General features: G+C 33.1%; 4 protein-coding genes across 4 annotated transcripts; all 4 read right to left on the bottom strand.

Moving 5' to 3' along the window:
* Positions 1–680: 680 nt before the first annotated feature.
* On the bottom strand, positions 681–1,497 carry LOC132069506 (cell wall protein IFF6-like). Its single transcript, XM_059462844.1, has one exon. The coding sequence runs from the start codon at positions 1,315–1,317 to the stop codon at positions 913–915; it is 405 nt and encodes a 134-aa protein (XP_059318827.1). The 5' UTR covers positions 1,318–1,497; the 3' UTR covers positions 681–912.
* A 1,954-nt stretch (positions 1,498–3,451) lies between these two features.
* LOC132030749 (GDSL esterase/lipase At2g24560-like) lies at positions 3,452–6,891 on the bottom strand. Its single transcript, XM_059420489.1, has 3 exons — positions 5,552–6,891; positions 4,554–4,809; positions 3,452–3,849 (listed from the first exon to the last, which is right to left on the bottom strand). Exons 1-3 carry the CDS (start codon positions 6,158–6,160, stop codon positions 3,644–3,646), a joined length of 1,071 nt encoding a protein of 356 aa, XP_059276472.1. The 5' UTR covers positions 6,161–6,891; the 3' UTR covers positions 3,452–3,643.
* A 185-nt stretch (positions 6,892–7,076) lies between these two features.
* On the bottom strand, positions 7,077–9,861 carry LOC132030750 (GDSL esterase/lipase At2g24560-like). Its single transcript, XM_059420490.1, has 3 exons — positions 9,189–9,861; positions 7,985–8,240; positions 7,077–7,372 (listed from the first exon to the last, which is right to left on the bottom strand). Exons 1-3 carry the CDS (start codon positions 9,795–9,797, stop codon positions 7,176–7,178), a joined length of 1,062 nt encoding a protein of 353 aa, XP_059276473.1. The 5' UTR covers positions 9,798–9,861; the 3' UTR covers positions 7,077–7,175.
* Positions 9,862–10,884: 1,023 nt separating this feature from the next.
* LOC132031908 (tetraspanin-15) lies at positions 10,885–16,768 on the bottom strand. Its single transcript, XM_059421777.1, is given in 3 exon segments — positions 10,885–11,052; positions 16,180–16,500; positions 16,502–16,768. Coding segments are annotated over 3 exon segments (756 nt in total).
* Positions 16,769–17,443: the final 675 nt, after the last annotated feature.

The following is a 17,443-nucleotide window of genomic DNA, read 5'->3' as shown; positions in this document are numbered from 1 at the left end:
AATAAATAATGGTAGCATATCTTTGAAGAATTTTTATTAATCTTTCTCGTGAAACATATACTTTTGGATCGTTTCTTCTTTCCTGGAGTAATTTATTTATCCCGGTAACATTTACTACTAGTAATATGGTTTTACTCTTGGCTTTGGAAAGGCTTTCTAGATTAAATGGATTGTGTCTTGCATTCTTGTAAGAAAGTAAGGTGGAATTTTTTTTTTTTCTGGTATAGTTTTGTTTTAAAGAGAATTTAATCTTGAAAGCGCTATTAATGCTTTAAACAAATCAAAGTATGACTAATACTGGCCCGATGACAGATCAATTGAGCTTATAAGTACATAGAATATAACTTAAGCCAATTAAGCAATTACTTGAATACCTCTAAGAGTACTCGATCAAACTTCAGACCAAGGTCGACTATATTATTGGACTCGCCTTTCTTATGTGAGATACAGACTCAAGCTAGTAAACCAAGGTGATTTATTAAGGTAGTAATATTTTATACGGAGCACATTTAACCCTAAAATTTAGATTGAAACGTGAACATGGTTCTTATTATGCATGTATTTCTTAAATTCAACCATCACAAAGAAGTAATTAGCAAAATCTTAAAGATGATGAATTGTGAGAAAGAGTATGTCGGGTGTGCAGTGTGTAAACAACTTTTAGCGAAGGAAAGAATGTGTAAACACAAGCCACACTTATATTCATTGATTTAAACTAATACACAAGAAACAACGATGTAAACTAGTACAACGTACAAATTACGTACCATATAGGACATCATGCATTCTATTATTTTTTCATTTCAAAGTAGTAAGCTCTTATTTATTTTTTCTAATAGAATATTTAGTTACCATCTCTCCCACAATAGCGTAATTCATGATCCTTACGTATCTAGGATCATTAAATCCACATTAATTACCGGAACCAGAACCGGCTCTTGATCCAGCGTATGAGCCTGCCTCTGAGCCTGCACGACTTGACCCACGTCGACTACCAGAACCAGAACCAGCTCTTGATCCAGCATATGAGCCTGCCTCTGAACCTGCATTACCATTGCCCGAGGAAGTTGAACTTGAGCTTGAGCTTGAACTAGAACTTGATCTTGAGCCAGACCCAGAGCCAGAACCTGCTCCTGCTCCGGCCCCTGAACCACTTCCCCCTCCTAGGCCCAAGCCCACCCCAGCACCAACGCCCACTCCTATACCACCACCCAAGTCTAGGCCCAAATCCTTTCGTGCTACTCGACCCTCTGAGACCATCACAAGAGTTGACAAAACAAGCAAAGCAAGAAAGCCCAAACCCTTCACCCTAGCCATACTTAAAACACTAAAGAGTACTAAAACTAAAAAAGCCAATGTTCCTATGCAAGTTTTTTCCCTCTATTTAGCAAGTAATATTTGATTTCTTTTTGTGGTGAAACATGATAATTGTAACGCTATTTATAGTTTTAGATGCTAGGGTTTTCGTTGGTAAACATTAAAAATTAGAGATAGTGGGGGACATTTTGCATTATTATGAGAATATTGTGATGAAATTATATATCTATGAAATTAGAAATGGGCCGGACTAGAGTTTGTGGATGAGAAAGAAGGGCATGCAATTGAAGAAAGCTTTTTGGACTTCTCATGTGATAGCCACATTATGAAGAGAGCGTGCCGACCCTGCACGTACCATTCCACTACCATAGTGGAGTAGCTATAAAATACATTATACATTCTCAAGGTGGACAATAACACAACACATAAAAAGAAGAGAAATGTGAATAAGGAATAGATAGAAAAGAGACATGTGTAACTTACATGAATTTTAAAATTCATCTTGATCACGAGATGGAATGCTGATAAACAAGATCACGACATTAAAGGAGAGATCCCATTATTGGTTGTGGAGCAATAAGTACTCTTGATTCTTAGATTTCAGATTCAAATTTGAAAATAGAATTGTCAGTGATAGGAAGAGTTTTATCTCCAAAGCAGAACTTTCTAGCATAAATTCAAATTAGTCAAGCTCAAAATATCGGACAAGTGAGAAATCGAAAAAAAAGGAGGAGAGAGAGAGAGAGAGTGGAATGATCTGGATTTTAGGACTTAGGTGTGAATAAGAGTTTGCTTGTTGTGACTTCAATTATTAAATGTAGCTAGTGCTCAAGGCATAGTTATGCAGAAGTCAAATCATGGTCACTACAAGAGAATATGGAATTAGCTACGGCATTTGTCGGTAATCCCTAGCTAATCCGTCGCTAAATAGCTCCTCGCTAATTAGATTTTCTTATAATCCGCCGCTAATCCGTAGCTAAATGATATTAGCATGGGATTTTGCTGTTTAGCTACGAAATTTTGCCCTTCGTTAATTCCATGTTTTCTTGTAGTGTATGATAAATTGCAATATCACCAGGATGATCATTTACGATTGATTAGAAAAAGGTTGAAATGAAGCTATATAAGTCGAAACAAGAAGTTGACCAGAGACAACGATAGCTATATTGGAGCTTACGATAAAAATTCAATTGTGGGAAATGTTCATTCTTTAGGAAACACCAAGATAAGAGATTGATTGGAAAAATATAATTCCAATTCCCTTGAATTGAGGAATCACTATAATACCCGATAAAAATTTAGAGAACTACTAGACAGAGAAGCAAATACTTGTTTCTGATGGAGTAATAGATAACATTCGAACAAAGAAAGCAACCTGACTTCTGTTGACTGTTAACATATTAGCATAAGAAAAGATTGGTTTTTCTTCTTGCTGTTGTTGTAATGAGATAAGGAGTAATAAAATAAAATAAAATAAGTAGTTTTGCCTGCACGTTTTCGGTATAAAATAAGGCTTTCGGTTTACCCTACCCCTATGGAGAAATAGCCTGTCCGCATTTTCTAAGCGATGTAAATGTTGGGAGAAAACCATGAAATCTGGCACCATTATCCACAAGAACGATAGACAAGATTCTAAACGATGAGAATATAGTGAGAGATCAATCTCGTCTAAAAATGTGCTCTTTTTAACGACTTACACTTTTAAATAATATAGACACTATCAAATAAAGGCAGTAGGTGAAAACCTTATCCTTTTCTAAATGAGCTTCCATTTCACAAAATGTCATTTTGTTCTGAAGAATTTATCTTTTAGTAATGTTATTTTGACCACTTATGCTGCAATTCAAGGGTCGACACATGCTAACTAAGACAAACTCCGTTTCAGAAAGTAGACAGAGAGCTTTCTTTCGGCCTTAGCACTTAGTAGACAATTTTTAGTGTCTGCCCCATAACGTGTAATTGCTAAAGGATTTTCATGCTCTGATTATATCAATCAATTGGCTGCCAGGCGTCTCCCTTTATTTTTCTTCTTTGGAACCTTTTTCGTGCTCTGGTTCAATATAAGATGTTGAAAATCAAATTTTTCTGTCAAAATTATTGAAAGGTCTTTAAAGTTGTGTTTACACTAAAAATAAGTTGATTATTGCAAAAACATAAATAATTTATGTTTCGGTTTACTTTAGCTTCAAAATTGATTAAAGAAGACTATCTTTAATAAGGCCAACCTTTGTTTGGTAACTCAATACTAGAATAGCCTTTTAATAGCAATACAATCTTGCCATATTACTTTTTCGAAAACCATTTATACGATATATTTCTGTAAACATCAAGGACTTGGAATGCTTGAGAATTGTGAGAAAAAGTCCTTCACCAGGTACTCAATAAGCTTAATGCATGCTGCTTCAGTTGGATGAACGCTATCAAAAAATACGTATTCTGAAGTATTTGAACACACGGGAGAGAACCTCGTACACAAGGGTCCAGCTTCAACTAGTCCACTTCCACAACATCCTCTGTTTGTTTCAACAAATCCTGTCCCAATAATTAATAAGTACATGAGCGGTTTCAGAATTCAGATTAATAAGACAAAAGGAAAGAAATGAAATCTACAAATAGGGTGTGTTTGGTAATCTTCTAGTGTTTCCAAAGTAAGCTGAAAAAAATACGTGCAGAAAATGGAGATGAATTTTGGAAAAAGTGAACGAATCACGTGATTTAACAGTTGTTTTTATACCATGCAGAAAAAATTTACTTGGTTTAGTTTCTTTAAAAAATAAAATAAGAGCCTAGGTAGCTATCAAGTTCATATATTATTTACGTATCAAGGAAACTGTTCCTTCATGAAAAATTTATCCTTTTTTTATTCTTCCTATTTTCTTGGTCATGCAAAACTATCAATCAAAACATGAGTATTAGCCACGGAAAACAAGAAAATTAAGTGTTTTAGGCCCAAAAGAAAAACCAATATAACGACAATCTTAGTCATTCTATTTTTTATTTACTCCCGATTTGGTGTGATCAATCCAATCACATCAGACATTCAACTTTTGAAATGTAAGTTCATGAAAAAAAAAAAAGTGAACAGACTACAAGAATTTGGTATATGATCAACAGACAACACATGCAAAATTCAATCATTTTTTCTTTTTTTCTCTGTTTTTCTCCATACCAAGCAGACCCATATATAAACTTAGTAGCATATGTGACCTAAAACTTAAATTGAAGAAACAGTTTACCATATTCTTGTGGATTGTTAATAAGGTCTAATAGAGGAGTGTAGCTGTCTGCATATAACATTTTGCTTCCAGCAAATTGTGCTTGCAATTGAACTAATAATTCCTTAAGCTTTTGATTATAAATCTGAGAATCAGAATTCTCATTTTCTATGCAAGTTCCACGAAGTGGAGATTTTGCTGTCATTTGAACTGGAAGACATCCAATTGGAGGCAGGCCATTCACTAACATCATACGGCATCCAAGATCATAAAGTTCCTGGAAAAAAATATATAGTACACATTAGAATAAGAAATATGCTATGCTTTAGTTGTGGTGCATCTTGAAATTAAAACATCAAAATTGTTGAATGTGAGATTAGTCTATGACACACATTAATTAATGAAGAAACTTTCCTACAGTTCAAGTAACAGGAAAAAAAAAAACTGAAAGAAGGAAAATTGATTAAAGAAAAATATCTCCACCGTTATAAATTGTTTGGCTAAAAGAAAACAAGAGGAGAAGGGAAAACAGAAATTCCTTTTATTGCATGGATTGTTTTGTATATATTTACCAAGAAAAATATTCATCTGTTTCATTTTATATGGCGATGTTAATTTAAACAAGTTGTTTAAGAAAAAAAAAGTCTTTTGGTACATATCAAATAGTACCCTTAAAACTTGTCAATGATTAAAGATAAAATGAGAAGTTTAAAAGTAAAGAGTTTGCAAATATTAAAACGTGTCAATTTTCTTGGAACATACTACAGAAGAAAGATTGTCATATAAAACCGAACAAAAAAGTAATAAGTTCAAAATTTAAAAATAAGACAGATTTCAAGTGGGAATTCACCCACAAAGTTGAAATTATAGGACAACCTTAAGCTAGCCAGTAGCCACAATCCTTCTGGAAATTTGACACAAACATAACAGCAGAAACAAAAGTCTTAATTTTTCAGAAATGCTGTGAAAATTCACAGAAATGCATCGTAAAGAGTGATAAAAGAACAAGGAACTCTAACCTTGACAAAAAATTGCAGCTTGTCTAGCAGAAAATCTTGGTACTCACTCATACTGAACTGAATCCTTCTTGTTGGCACATCATAGAAATTAAAAATAAAGTCATTAGTCCCACAACTAATAATAACCAAAGCACTTTTCACTATTCTTTCAGCTTCAATTTCTCCTACAACCCCTTTAATTTTCTCCAAATACTCCTTAAAATATCGTAACTGTTTAGTCATAGAAATTGTGCTAGTAATTATACTGGTCAGTTCATCATATCCTGATCCAGCTGATGCAAAGTTAATTCCCGTGAGCAATTCATTTGTTGATAAATTTGGCTGTAAATATGGAGGAACACCATCTTGTTTGAGATTTAGTAAGCAAGCTAATATGTCTGGCACTAATTTTCCATTTGAAAATCTCCCTGTGGAGGCATGATTAGGATAATCTTTGCCATAAGGTGGGTGATTTGCTTTGACTAAAGTGAATATGTAGTTGTTATTTCCTGTATCCATTGTGGAATCACCAAAAATTAGAGTGGAAGTAATATTTGGCATGAGTGTTTGACTAGTAATGATATCACTCCACAAGAAAAAGGTAAAAAAGAAGATAGCTTGAAGTGCCATTGGATAAAAGAATTAAGCCAAGAAACACTTAAATGTTGAAGCTTTTTTTCTTATATTCCTACTGTGGATTACAGGACTCGAACTCGATATTTCTTATCAAGAATGGAGGGATCTCATTCATCCTGGCATACCCTCATATAATTACCAAGTTCTAGTTTATGCTTGTGAAAGTAGTTTGACTTCTAAATCAACCTTGGGAACCTAGCAACGGCAGCAGAGTGGATCCATGATCCCGTCATACATATTAAGTGAATTTCTTATTAAAAATATAGAATTTGAACCAAAACTATTGGATTCTGCCGAACTTGTAACTTCTATTGTGGCTCCTCATGGCGCCATGTATGTGTCAAACAGAATGCAGCAGTCATTAAAGGATTTTTGGTCAGACAACTTTCTTTAGAAACACCTATTCTTCTCAATGGGAAAACTGACTTAGCTTCCATTGCTTTATAAGGCAAAATTTTGTTAATTAGTAACACTTCAAAGCCGCGAGTTACACACCTAGCTTCTTCCATCTCCAGCTATCGGAATGATCGTTTTGTCATTTTGTTGCTTAAAAGCAGTAGTGAGCTGTATCTTTTTGTTCCTATTGCTGCCTCGATATTGAGTGCAGTCAAACCTTTCTATAACAATATTTTATTATAATGGCTAAACATTTCGCCATAGCAGTCAAAAGATATCCAGAGTCTTACATTCTTTGCCATATGTAATTTCTGAAGTCATAATTTTGATCTTGCTTTTTTGCCTCAGTCCTGAGCCAGGACGTCTGAAAATATATATAAACCTTATAATATGGTCGTTTTACCTACGAAAAACATCCATTTCCTTTTTCAAACAATGTTGTCTTTGTCGGAGTAAGAGTACGAAATAAAATGTGGATTTAATTTTTTTTTTTTTTTGGCTGAAGAGGTGCCTGAAGATTGAAGGGGGATACTTAGAGCAACAAGAAAGTTACAAGGCGATCTCTATTACTTATTCTTTTGATGAAGAAATAGCTGAATAAAATAACTTAACACTAGAATTTTTCAAATTTAGGGAGGAGTTGCTTGAGTAAGTAGTCAGTAGCCTTGTAGTATGTAGATTCTGTTGGATGAATGCTATCAAAGAATATGAATTGTGAGGGATCTGAACACACTGGTGACAGCCTTGTACACAATGGTCCTGCTTCAACTAATCCACTTCCACAACACCCTCGTTTTGTTTCCTCAAATCCTGTTCCAATTAATTAAGCACTTAAAACTATCTGATTAATAATAAAAAGAAAGTGTAAAAGATAACGGTGCAAGACATTTCCCCATTGGATTAGCAAAGAATACCAATTCATCCGTCCCACTTTATGTGATGCAATTACCATTTAGAGGGTCAAATGAGTTTTTCTTTTGTCATGTTTTTTTCATGTCTTTTAAATATATTGCATTACTAATTGTTGCGACGTATGGTACTTCTTATGTATTTATAAAATATGTAAAATTTATTTAAAAAGACTTGATGATAGGGAAAATTAGATAATTTGACTCTCGTACTCCGAATCGTCTCACATAAAGTGGGATGGAAGGAGTATCATAGGTGACAATGTTTTATATGGAGTTTAAGAAAGAATTTTTTTTTTTTTTTTGAAAGATGTGGTCTAAAGCATATTGTAGATATTCGGTGGCTACAAATAATTTTCATTGAGAGTAAAATGTGATGTTAAAATTATACTATTATTTTGAGGACAAACTAATCAAAGCAAGTATATCACATAAATGAGAGTACGCAAATTAAAGTAAAATAGAATGTGAAACAAATTGGTCTTGACAAAATAACTTAATTGAAAGAACTTACCATATTCCTGTGCATTGTTGATAAGGTCCGACACAAAAGCATAGGAGTCTATATATAAGATTTTAATTCCAGGAAGATGCGCTTGCAATTGAAGTAACAAATGCTCAAGCTTTTGATTATAAATTTGAGCATCAAAATTCTCTTTATTTATGCAAGTTCTCAGAAGTGGAGATTTTGCTGTCATTTGAATGGGAAGACAACCAATTGGAGGCAGTCCATTTACAATAATATTACGGCATCCAAGATCATATAATTCCTGCAAAACAACATATATCACACGTTAGAATAATTAAATAATTAAGAATATTGGGGTCACTAAAGTCCTTTTCAATCCATTTTGACACCTATGCAAAGGGACAAAAATGGACTTCCGTGACAGTAGAAACTAGAAAGGCTAAGAGCTCACGAATATGCATAGTAAAGAGTGATGGAAGATAGGGATGGATGTTTGAATATATAGTTAAGTAAATAAAAGTGTATAATAATTTAAGCTTCTAACTTAGTTGAACACACAATTTAACATGGTATCAAAACAAATAAAAGTTCTGTATATTGAATTAACATATATACTTCTCATATAGTGTGAAATTATCTATTTTGGGTCAAACACGTATTGTTTACCTCAAACTCATTAACAATATCTCTACATCATGGAGCTTTCTTTTCTTTTCAACTATCACTATAAGACTTTATTCACGTATCTAACAATTTTTCCTTCGAACTAACAAAGCCCGTAGGTTTCTTTTTATGTATAAATCTCCACATCATCGAGCTTTTATAGCCAACAAAGCCCATAGATTCCTTTTAGTATGTATGCATCTCCAACTTACGGGTAAAGGTAAAAGCAAATTGGCCCGTAGACGGGCAAAGGCAGTAAATGTGTCCAACACTATCATTTTGCCAACTTTATACTCGTCTCGCCGAACTATTGGCTTGGATACTAGTTGTTGCCCTCAATCATCACAAGGATACTCTTTATATGGTGTATATTAATTGGATTAATACCCGCAAAGTTTTCTCTAAAAGGCCTCACTTAATTAATTAAGAGTTCACACAACTACCTATTATCCAAAAGAATTTCATATGCTTAAAAAAAAAAAAAAAAAAAACATTGACTCGCATATGATGAAGCTTGTTGAAAATATAATTAAGTAAATAAGTTGGTAATTATATTCACACAATTGAGCAATAGAGTAACACTAACCTTGACAAAGCTTTGCAGCTTGCCTAGCAAAAAATCTTGGTACTTACTCAAGCTGAACCGAAGCCTTCTTTTGGGTAAATCATAGAAATTAAAAATAAAGTCATTAGTCCCAGCACTAACAATAACCAAAGCACCATTCACTATTCTTTCAGCTTCAATTTCTCCTACAAGAACTCTAATTTTCCTCAAATATTCCTTGAAATAATCTAACTGCTTCCTCATTGGAATTGCTCCAGAAATAGTACTAGTTAATTCATCATATCCTGTCCCACCTGATGCAAAGCAAATTCCAGTGAGCAATTCATTTGTTGGTAAATCTGGCTGCATGTATGGAGGAACACCATTTTTCTTGAGATTTAGTAAAATAGCCAATATGTCTGGCACTAATTTTCCATTGGAAAATCTGCCCGTGGGGATATGGTTAGGGTAATCTTGACCATATGGTGGATGATTACCTTTGGCTATAGTGAGTATGTGGTTGTTATTACCAGTATCCACTGTGGAATCACCAAATACTAGAATGGAAGTGAATTTTGGTATGGCTTGACTAGTGATTATACTAATATTGCAAAAGAAAATTGTGAAGAAGAAGAAAGCTCTTAGTACCATTTTAGGATGAAGTATAGGCCAAGAAGCTTAGATATTGAAGTTAACTCCCTTGAGGGTATGTACACAAATATATAGCTAGGAAAATGCATTTTTTGGAGGTTAGAAGCACCTAACACCCTTCCTGGTAAGGTGGTTAGAAGCACGGGTGCTCGTTGAGTTTGTAATTGTTGGAGGTTGTGGTAATAAAAAAAAATTACAGTTTATTGCCCAAAAAAAAAAAAAAAATGCATTTTTTATACTTACAAAAATTACAGAATCAACAGTTTAAAATAAACAAGTATCTCTTCTTCTTCTTCTTCTTCTTCTTCTTTTTCTTCTTCCTTTTTTTTTTTTTTTTTGGCTAAAGAAGATTAAATTTTATATATTGTTGCCTCACATATATTTTATGAGAATTCTTATGGCCGTGCTAGCTTCTATAATTAGTTGTCACTTCTGAATAAATCTTGAAACTTGAAAAGGAACTTGTCTAGGATATTTTATTGGTATTACAATTTATTCTAAAGGAATAATAATACCTACCATTTTCAGTGTGAAAACTGCAGTTGCTTTCCTAACTTTATGTGGCAAAATTTGGATCATATATATATGTCATTTTGGAAGTAACTCAAATGGCATTTCTCTACAGATCTTTTATTTCTTTTTTCCACCTCGATTGGAGCTCAATATCGCCATTTTCATTTGCTCTATCAAGTAAATTTGTAGACCTTGCATATTGTTATCTATGAGTTTTACTAATATTCATCGATGATGTAAATAATTTTTTCATATCACATTATATATATTAGTTTGTCTTACTTCTAAGATAACAATTCTTACATTTTATAGAGGATATCTATTAATTGGATGATTTGATAATGTAAAAATATGTCACGATATCATGCACGTACATAAGTTGTTAAACGCTTTATTTATTCATAGAGTTCTCATAAAAAGATGATTAACACTGAAATCTTATAAACTCACTTACTTCTTATCCTACATATTTACATAGAAACACAGGTGAAGAAACATAAGCAACAAAGGCATGGTAACAAGTAATGTTCCAAGTTCTGACCATTTTCCTTCTATTGCTCTAAAGTATTCGTCTTTAAAAGTATGACAAATTGTAGCATAACACTGTTTCTTCATCTTCCCACAAATCACAATCTTTATCGAAAGTTGCAGAATGAGCACTAATTGGTGAATTTGCTTTTCTCCAAAATGTTGCATTTACGAATTCCATTTGGCAAAGTGATGGCGGAATGCAACACCCAGACTTCAAGAAATTTATAAAAAAGAAAGTTGTTAGTAACTGCTACCAGACCAATCAGCGGTCGGTCGAGTCAGAAATTTTGATAAGAAAATTAAACAGGATTCAAAAATGTCACACTTGAAATATAAACCTGCATTTCTCTTATGTTAAAGAGGATTCGATATTTAATATATATCTATGCATGACAAAAAATTACTCTATTTATATATAGTATAATTATCCGGCGTAGAAAAAATCTCCTTATTTGCATGTGGCTCCGCCAATAAATGTTCTAGCATTTAGCATAGTTATAAGCTAAACTAGGTAATATGCTTGCGCTTCGCGCGGTAATAAACATCACCATAATGAATTAATGATAGAATGACTTTATATAAATATAGTCAACACAATATGGGTAAATTTCTCCATACATGTATATAAAACTTAATTCTATAAAATGATAAAAATAAACAAAAGAAGCTGCATGACTACTTTCCCAAAGCCTTTTTAGAGCCCACATTTAAAGTAATGGTGAAGAAATTTTCACCCTCGTAATCGGCTCTATGATTTCATGCACAAGGTTTTATATACCCTTGCACAAGGTTTGAGCTGCTTCTCTCTCTTGTTCCTTATCTGGTTCCTGCCAGTGGTTTGGAAAGCAAGCTACTCGCGCAATATAGAGGGAGAAGAGCAGTGCGATTGAAGATATATATATAGACACACACACACGTGTCATATTATTATACTAAAAGTAGAAAGCTCCCACTTTCAAAGTTAGTTTAAGCTCCCACTTTCAAAGTTAGTTTATCATTTTGCCCCTACACTAAATTAAAAACTAACTAAATACCTAATTAAACCATTTCACCCATTCACTAAAAAAAACTTTAATTAAATAATTTCTAAATTACACAGGTTGAACGAGTGAATTAGAAGTTGAACACCAGCACTTTAATGCTTCACACTAAATTAAATATGATTAGGACCGGTTGTATGAGCATTCATATTCACCTTTATAAAAATCCAAAAACGTTTCTAATCATAATTATTTTATTCACATACATAATTAATTGGTAAATGTCAAATGTTTGTAAGTCGTATTTCAATTTTTTCCCTTTCATATTCCAGGGTAGTAATGACTTTCCGTCCTCTTCATTACATTCCCTTCTTTATTTCACTTAATAATTTTTTGCACAGTCCGTTTATATTCCCTTCTTTATTTCATTCACTCCTACAAATTATACATTAAATTGTCTTAATGCATGATGTCAGTTATAAAATAAATTCATCATCATTCAGAACCATGTTTTATTTTCCCATTTTGGTTTTGTTTCTTCATCTTCCACAATAATAGTAAAGAATTTAGGAGTCTCTTTATCTTCTTCACTCTATAAAAATGCATGTCAATCTATTCATCATATCACATTTCTTTTAGTTCTATCAAAAAATCTCTTTTCCCCAAAATATTCATTGATTTTTCCCGTTTGCTTACTCTCCGACATATTACAGGTTTAACTTTTTTTGTTTTTCTTCTGTTCATTTACGTTAAACCACTCGATCGTGATTCTAGCCGTTTTCCCTTGTGTTCTTCAAGTGATACTATGTTTAATCTATTACCCCCAATGGTTCAACATGAAAGGATAAAAAAATCCACATGACGTAGCGAGTGATGTATCAAAAGAGTGTAGAAGAAGAATGGATGTCGGGATGTTCTTGCATGTGTTAACAGAGATACAAGTTGTTTCTCTTGGCCCTCAGATGATGGTTCTATTAACAAAGTATTTATCACCATATTTTTTCACAGTTGCTTCATTGATTATGTTTTTTTTTTTGTGTGTGTGTAGTAGTCACTCAGTCTACATCTATCTATGACTTTATAAAGTTTTAGTTTTTCTGTGTTTTTTCTAATTTTGAGTTCCTCTTATAATCTTGAATATTAATTTAAGATATAGTTTTTACACTGCTTTAACATTTATCTAAAGTTGATAACATTCATCACGGGTCATACAACTTTACTGAGGTTAGAATTTAGAAATTGCTAGCTTATCCTTTTCAGTTGTTAACAACAAATGTACTGTATTTTATTGGGACCCACGTGCAACGCACGTGTCCAGAGACTAGTGTGCGTGTGTGTACACGAGTTCCGTGCTAAGCCTGGGTCCAAACTCTTAACATTTTAATTTTCATTGTTAATGAAATTATTTACTTCAATTCAGATGCAGAGCCAAAATTTGAAGTTTACAGGTTCTGAATTCTAATTTTAAAGTTATTCGGTACTAAATTAATAATCTATAGACAAATACAAAGTTTGTTAACCAAAGCTACGGATTCGATCAAAACCATCACCGGCACAATAGCTCAGCCCTGCTTCAAACTCATTTTTGCGCTTATCTTGAACTCATTTAAGATTTTAATAATAATGTTTTTTATTTTTACCTGTATTAACAAAACTCTTGATTTCATCTTTTAGAATCATCTAACGCGAGGAAAAAGAGTTTCAATAACTTCAAATCTATACTACAATATTTAACTTAGTTTAGAATCTCTACACACATTAACATATTGATCCTACAATTAGTAAATAATAATTAAAGTACATTAATAAAGTAAAAAGATTTTAAAACTATATTTGAAAATAATTTTAGGACAGATATTTATAAGCAAATATGAGCTTACTAAAGAAACAAAAGATTAAGATTTAAGGACCAAAAAATATTATAATACCTAATAAATGCTTTGGTTGTAAAAGAAAATTTGGCTCCAAAATTTTACGTAACTTATAAGGACAAATTATATATTCTCTCCATCCCAAAATATATGGCAATTTGACTAATTTCGAAGCTAAATTGGGTTAGATTAATTAAATACTTTAAAATAAAGTTTAAATATTCAAAAACTATACAGAAAATACTATAAATTGCAATATCCTATCAATATGTTGAAAAAGTTGTTAAAGTTTATGTAATTTGACCCTTGAAAAGTGAAACGTGACAAATATTTTGAGATAATGGAGTAAAAAATAATTTAATAAGGAGCAAGAAGAAATTAAAAAAAAGTTACTATAATATTGACCAATTACAAAAGCCCAAGTGGAATGTCATGAGAAAAGAATGATAGTAAAAGTAAGGATACGCGAATGGTCTCAAATAATGAATGAGGCAAAAACAACTTTTTGTGCGGAATGCCTTTCATAGAGACTGTCTTTAATTTTTGCCCTTGCTTCTCATTTAGTGATTTGTGGGCCAAAGTATCGTTATTCGCTAGTCAGAGATTTTGGGTTCAATTCCCAACAGAGTCGGGAAATTTTTTTTTGGCAAGGTAAAGTTTCATATCCGGCATAAGTTATATAGAAATGAAGTTATCCGACATAAGTTGTGTATTAACTAATTCGATCGGCATAAGATTATAGAAACTTTGCCCGAAAAGACGAACTTTGCCTTGCGAAATTAGGTCATAGATAACGGTGGGCCGAATTTCTTTTTATTTTTTATTTATTCGATGCCAGAGATATTTTCAGCCGCATTTTTGTCATTTTTTTGCGCTGATTGCCCTTCTTTTGGGGTGGTTTTTAATTTTTTTCCCCTCAAATTGTTGGTCTTTAACTTTTGCCCTTCGCTTAAAAAGACCGCCGAAAATACTTCGAGGTTCTGGTTTCGAACCCCCGGCAGTTAAAAAAAAAAATCGCAAGACAAGGCTTTGCAAAAAGTCCGCCTTATGAGGCAGACTTTGCCTAAGGCATAACTAAAAGTCTATCGGAGACGACAGACTTTGCCTTATAAGGCAAACTTTTAGCCTTAAGGCAAAGTCTGCCTCATAAGGCGGACTTTTTGCAAAGTCTTGCCTTACAAATTTCATTTTATTTTTATTACTAAGGCGGGGTTCGAACCTAGAACCTCGAGGTATTTTAGGCAAAGGGCAAAAATTAAAGACCAGGACAAAAATTAAAGACCACTCCCAACAAAGGGTAATCATGTAAATTGCCCCCTTTTTGTCATTTAAAGTGCCGAAGGGCAAAAATTAAAGACCAGCGATTTGAGGGCCAGAAATTAAAGACCACCCCAAGATATGGGTATTTGTGCGAATTGCCCAGGCAAAAATGAGAATACTAAGGAAAGAAACAAAAGCCACATGCAGGAGCTTCATAGCATGTGAGGACGACAAAAACCCTAAACCCTAAACCCTAAACCCTGAAACCCTAAACCCTAAACCCTAAACCCAAACCCGAAAACCCTAAACCCTAAACCCTAAACCCTAAACCAAGTATATGATGCCATTGAGAATTTTGTCCCACAGAATTTTCTTAGGGCTCTTTTTGACAAAAAAAAATAAAATTAATTAACTCAATTTTTTTAAAGTCGAATAAATGGATTTATATAAAAAGGATGCTATAAATATTCTGAAAAGAACTGCATCCAAAAAAAAATTCATTTTAATCCATCGAATTATTCTACTTTTGATGCAAAAGATTTATAGATGGAGCTAACCATCTATACACTCTCTCCATATATATAATCTTTAGAGGTCTTTATCATAATATAACCAAATAAATATCTTTAAACTAGTATAAAACTCAAATATAGTGAATATATTAACTCAATAGAAGACAATTTGCTATTGCTGAAATCATAAGACTTAAAGCCACAATAGTTTATTACATATATACCATTGCACTATTATTTCTTAGTTTCAAGGTACGATAAATCAAAATCCTATCATCTTTCTTTTTTGGAATTTTCACTCAATATTCAATATTAGTTATTTTGGAGTTCAGATAATTCGGATTCGCACTATCCCAGTTCGGGGATAAATGCTCCCTACTAAAGCTGACCCCGTTGTCACGGCACTAACCCGAAACTTCTGGTTAAAAGTTGCACAACAACCTTTAGGACTCGTTTGGTACGAGGGATAATGGATAAATAATCACAGGATTAAATTCGAGATGAGTTTATCCCATATTTGGTTGGGATAAAATTGCGGTATAACTAAATCTAGGATTGTAATGTTATTTTATCCCTATGGGAGGGTGGAATAATTAATCCTGGGGTAACTTGCTTCCCAACCAAACGACCCCTTAGTAGTCAATCCTATAGTCTTCCAAGGTCGTTAAACAAATATCATTGAACGATTATAAAGCCAAATTATAGTGAATATTACCTCAACTGAAGACAACTTGGTAGTTGTGTAATCATAAGACTTCAACAAATATGTCCTCGAGATTCAATCCTTGCAAGTTTTTGTGGAGTATATGCAAGACTTGATATTGTTCCAAGTCTCTTCATTATGCACTGTCCTCTTGAGCCATGCCGGGGAACCAGGAACCACTTGGGTCACCATTTCATACGATCCAACAAGGCCCAAGCCCACAATGAACATTATGATCGGTGGCACCATAGCTATAAGAAGCCCAATAGCTTGAAAACGAGACCTCAAATACGCTACAAGATTGCTAATCCAATAAACAAGAGTGATCAAGCCAAATTGCAATTCCTATTTGTAACTTTGGCAAGTTCATTAACTCTTCACATTCATATTGTCCTACAGAAAATATCCATATGACTTCAGAAAGAACTGGAAGTGACAAAAGGAAAGAGAATATAAGTAATGAAAGCACAATAATACGATTTATTTGGATTATGCTCTTAGGTTTCTTCACTTTAGGCCCATCAAATTCTAATTTCACTTCATTTTTTACTTCCGGAACAGCCACTACCACGTTTTCTATTTGATTGGGATTTTCAGCCATGCTAATTCTTGACGTAGGAAAAAGGTTATAACACAATGAAAGTTATTGGCAACAGAGTGAATTAACATATAAATATTTTTTTCACAGTTGCTATAAATTCTCAAATTATAGAGTTACTTGAGGAAGGTGGTTAAGGAATTAGTCTTATAGATATTCTCTCGTGTTTAGCATTTTTATTTGACTACAAAAACTTAGGGATTTTCATTTGATTACTAGTTAAAATTTAGGGATATCTGAAAAGGATGTACTTATATTAGAAATTTGGAACTTTATTTTTGATGATTAATGGAGATGAGTGCAGTCTTGACTTACATTCTCTTTGAGTCATTTCAATTTGATTAGAAATGTTACGGAAACTAATAAATTTAAAAACCCTATCCATCACTTATTACTCTCCTTGTTTAGCTTAATGTACCACTTGTATTTTATTCTCTTTATTTTTTACTGGTAGAAAGTACAACAATTCTTAGAGTATACATATTGTTTTTGGTTAAGATTGAAAAGTTTATGTAATGTGGAGAGTGCTGAGGCTTGAGCATTGCTATCCTCGCTTATAAAGCCTGGAACAGAATACATTTTGTGATTGTCATATTCTTTAACGTTCATCTCTTATTCTTTGAATGGTCAAATAGATGTTTGTTTGGTTTTTATCTTTTGTTTTTTCCGTGGGGAATT

Source organism: Lycium ferocissimum, chromosome 9 (assembly GCF_029784015.1).
Source record: "Lycium ferocissimum isolate CSIRO_LF1 chromosome 9, AGI_CSIRO_Lferr_CH_V1, whole genome shotgun sequence".
Classification (NCBI taxonomy): domain Eukaryota; kingdom Viridiplantae; phylum Streptophyta; class Magnoliopsida; order Solanales; family Solanaceae; genus Lycium; species Lycium ferocissimum.
The sequence above is the reverse complement of the archived record's forward strand: the minus strand, read 5'-3'. Positions and strand labels throughout refer to the sequence as shown.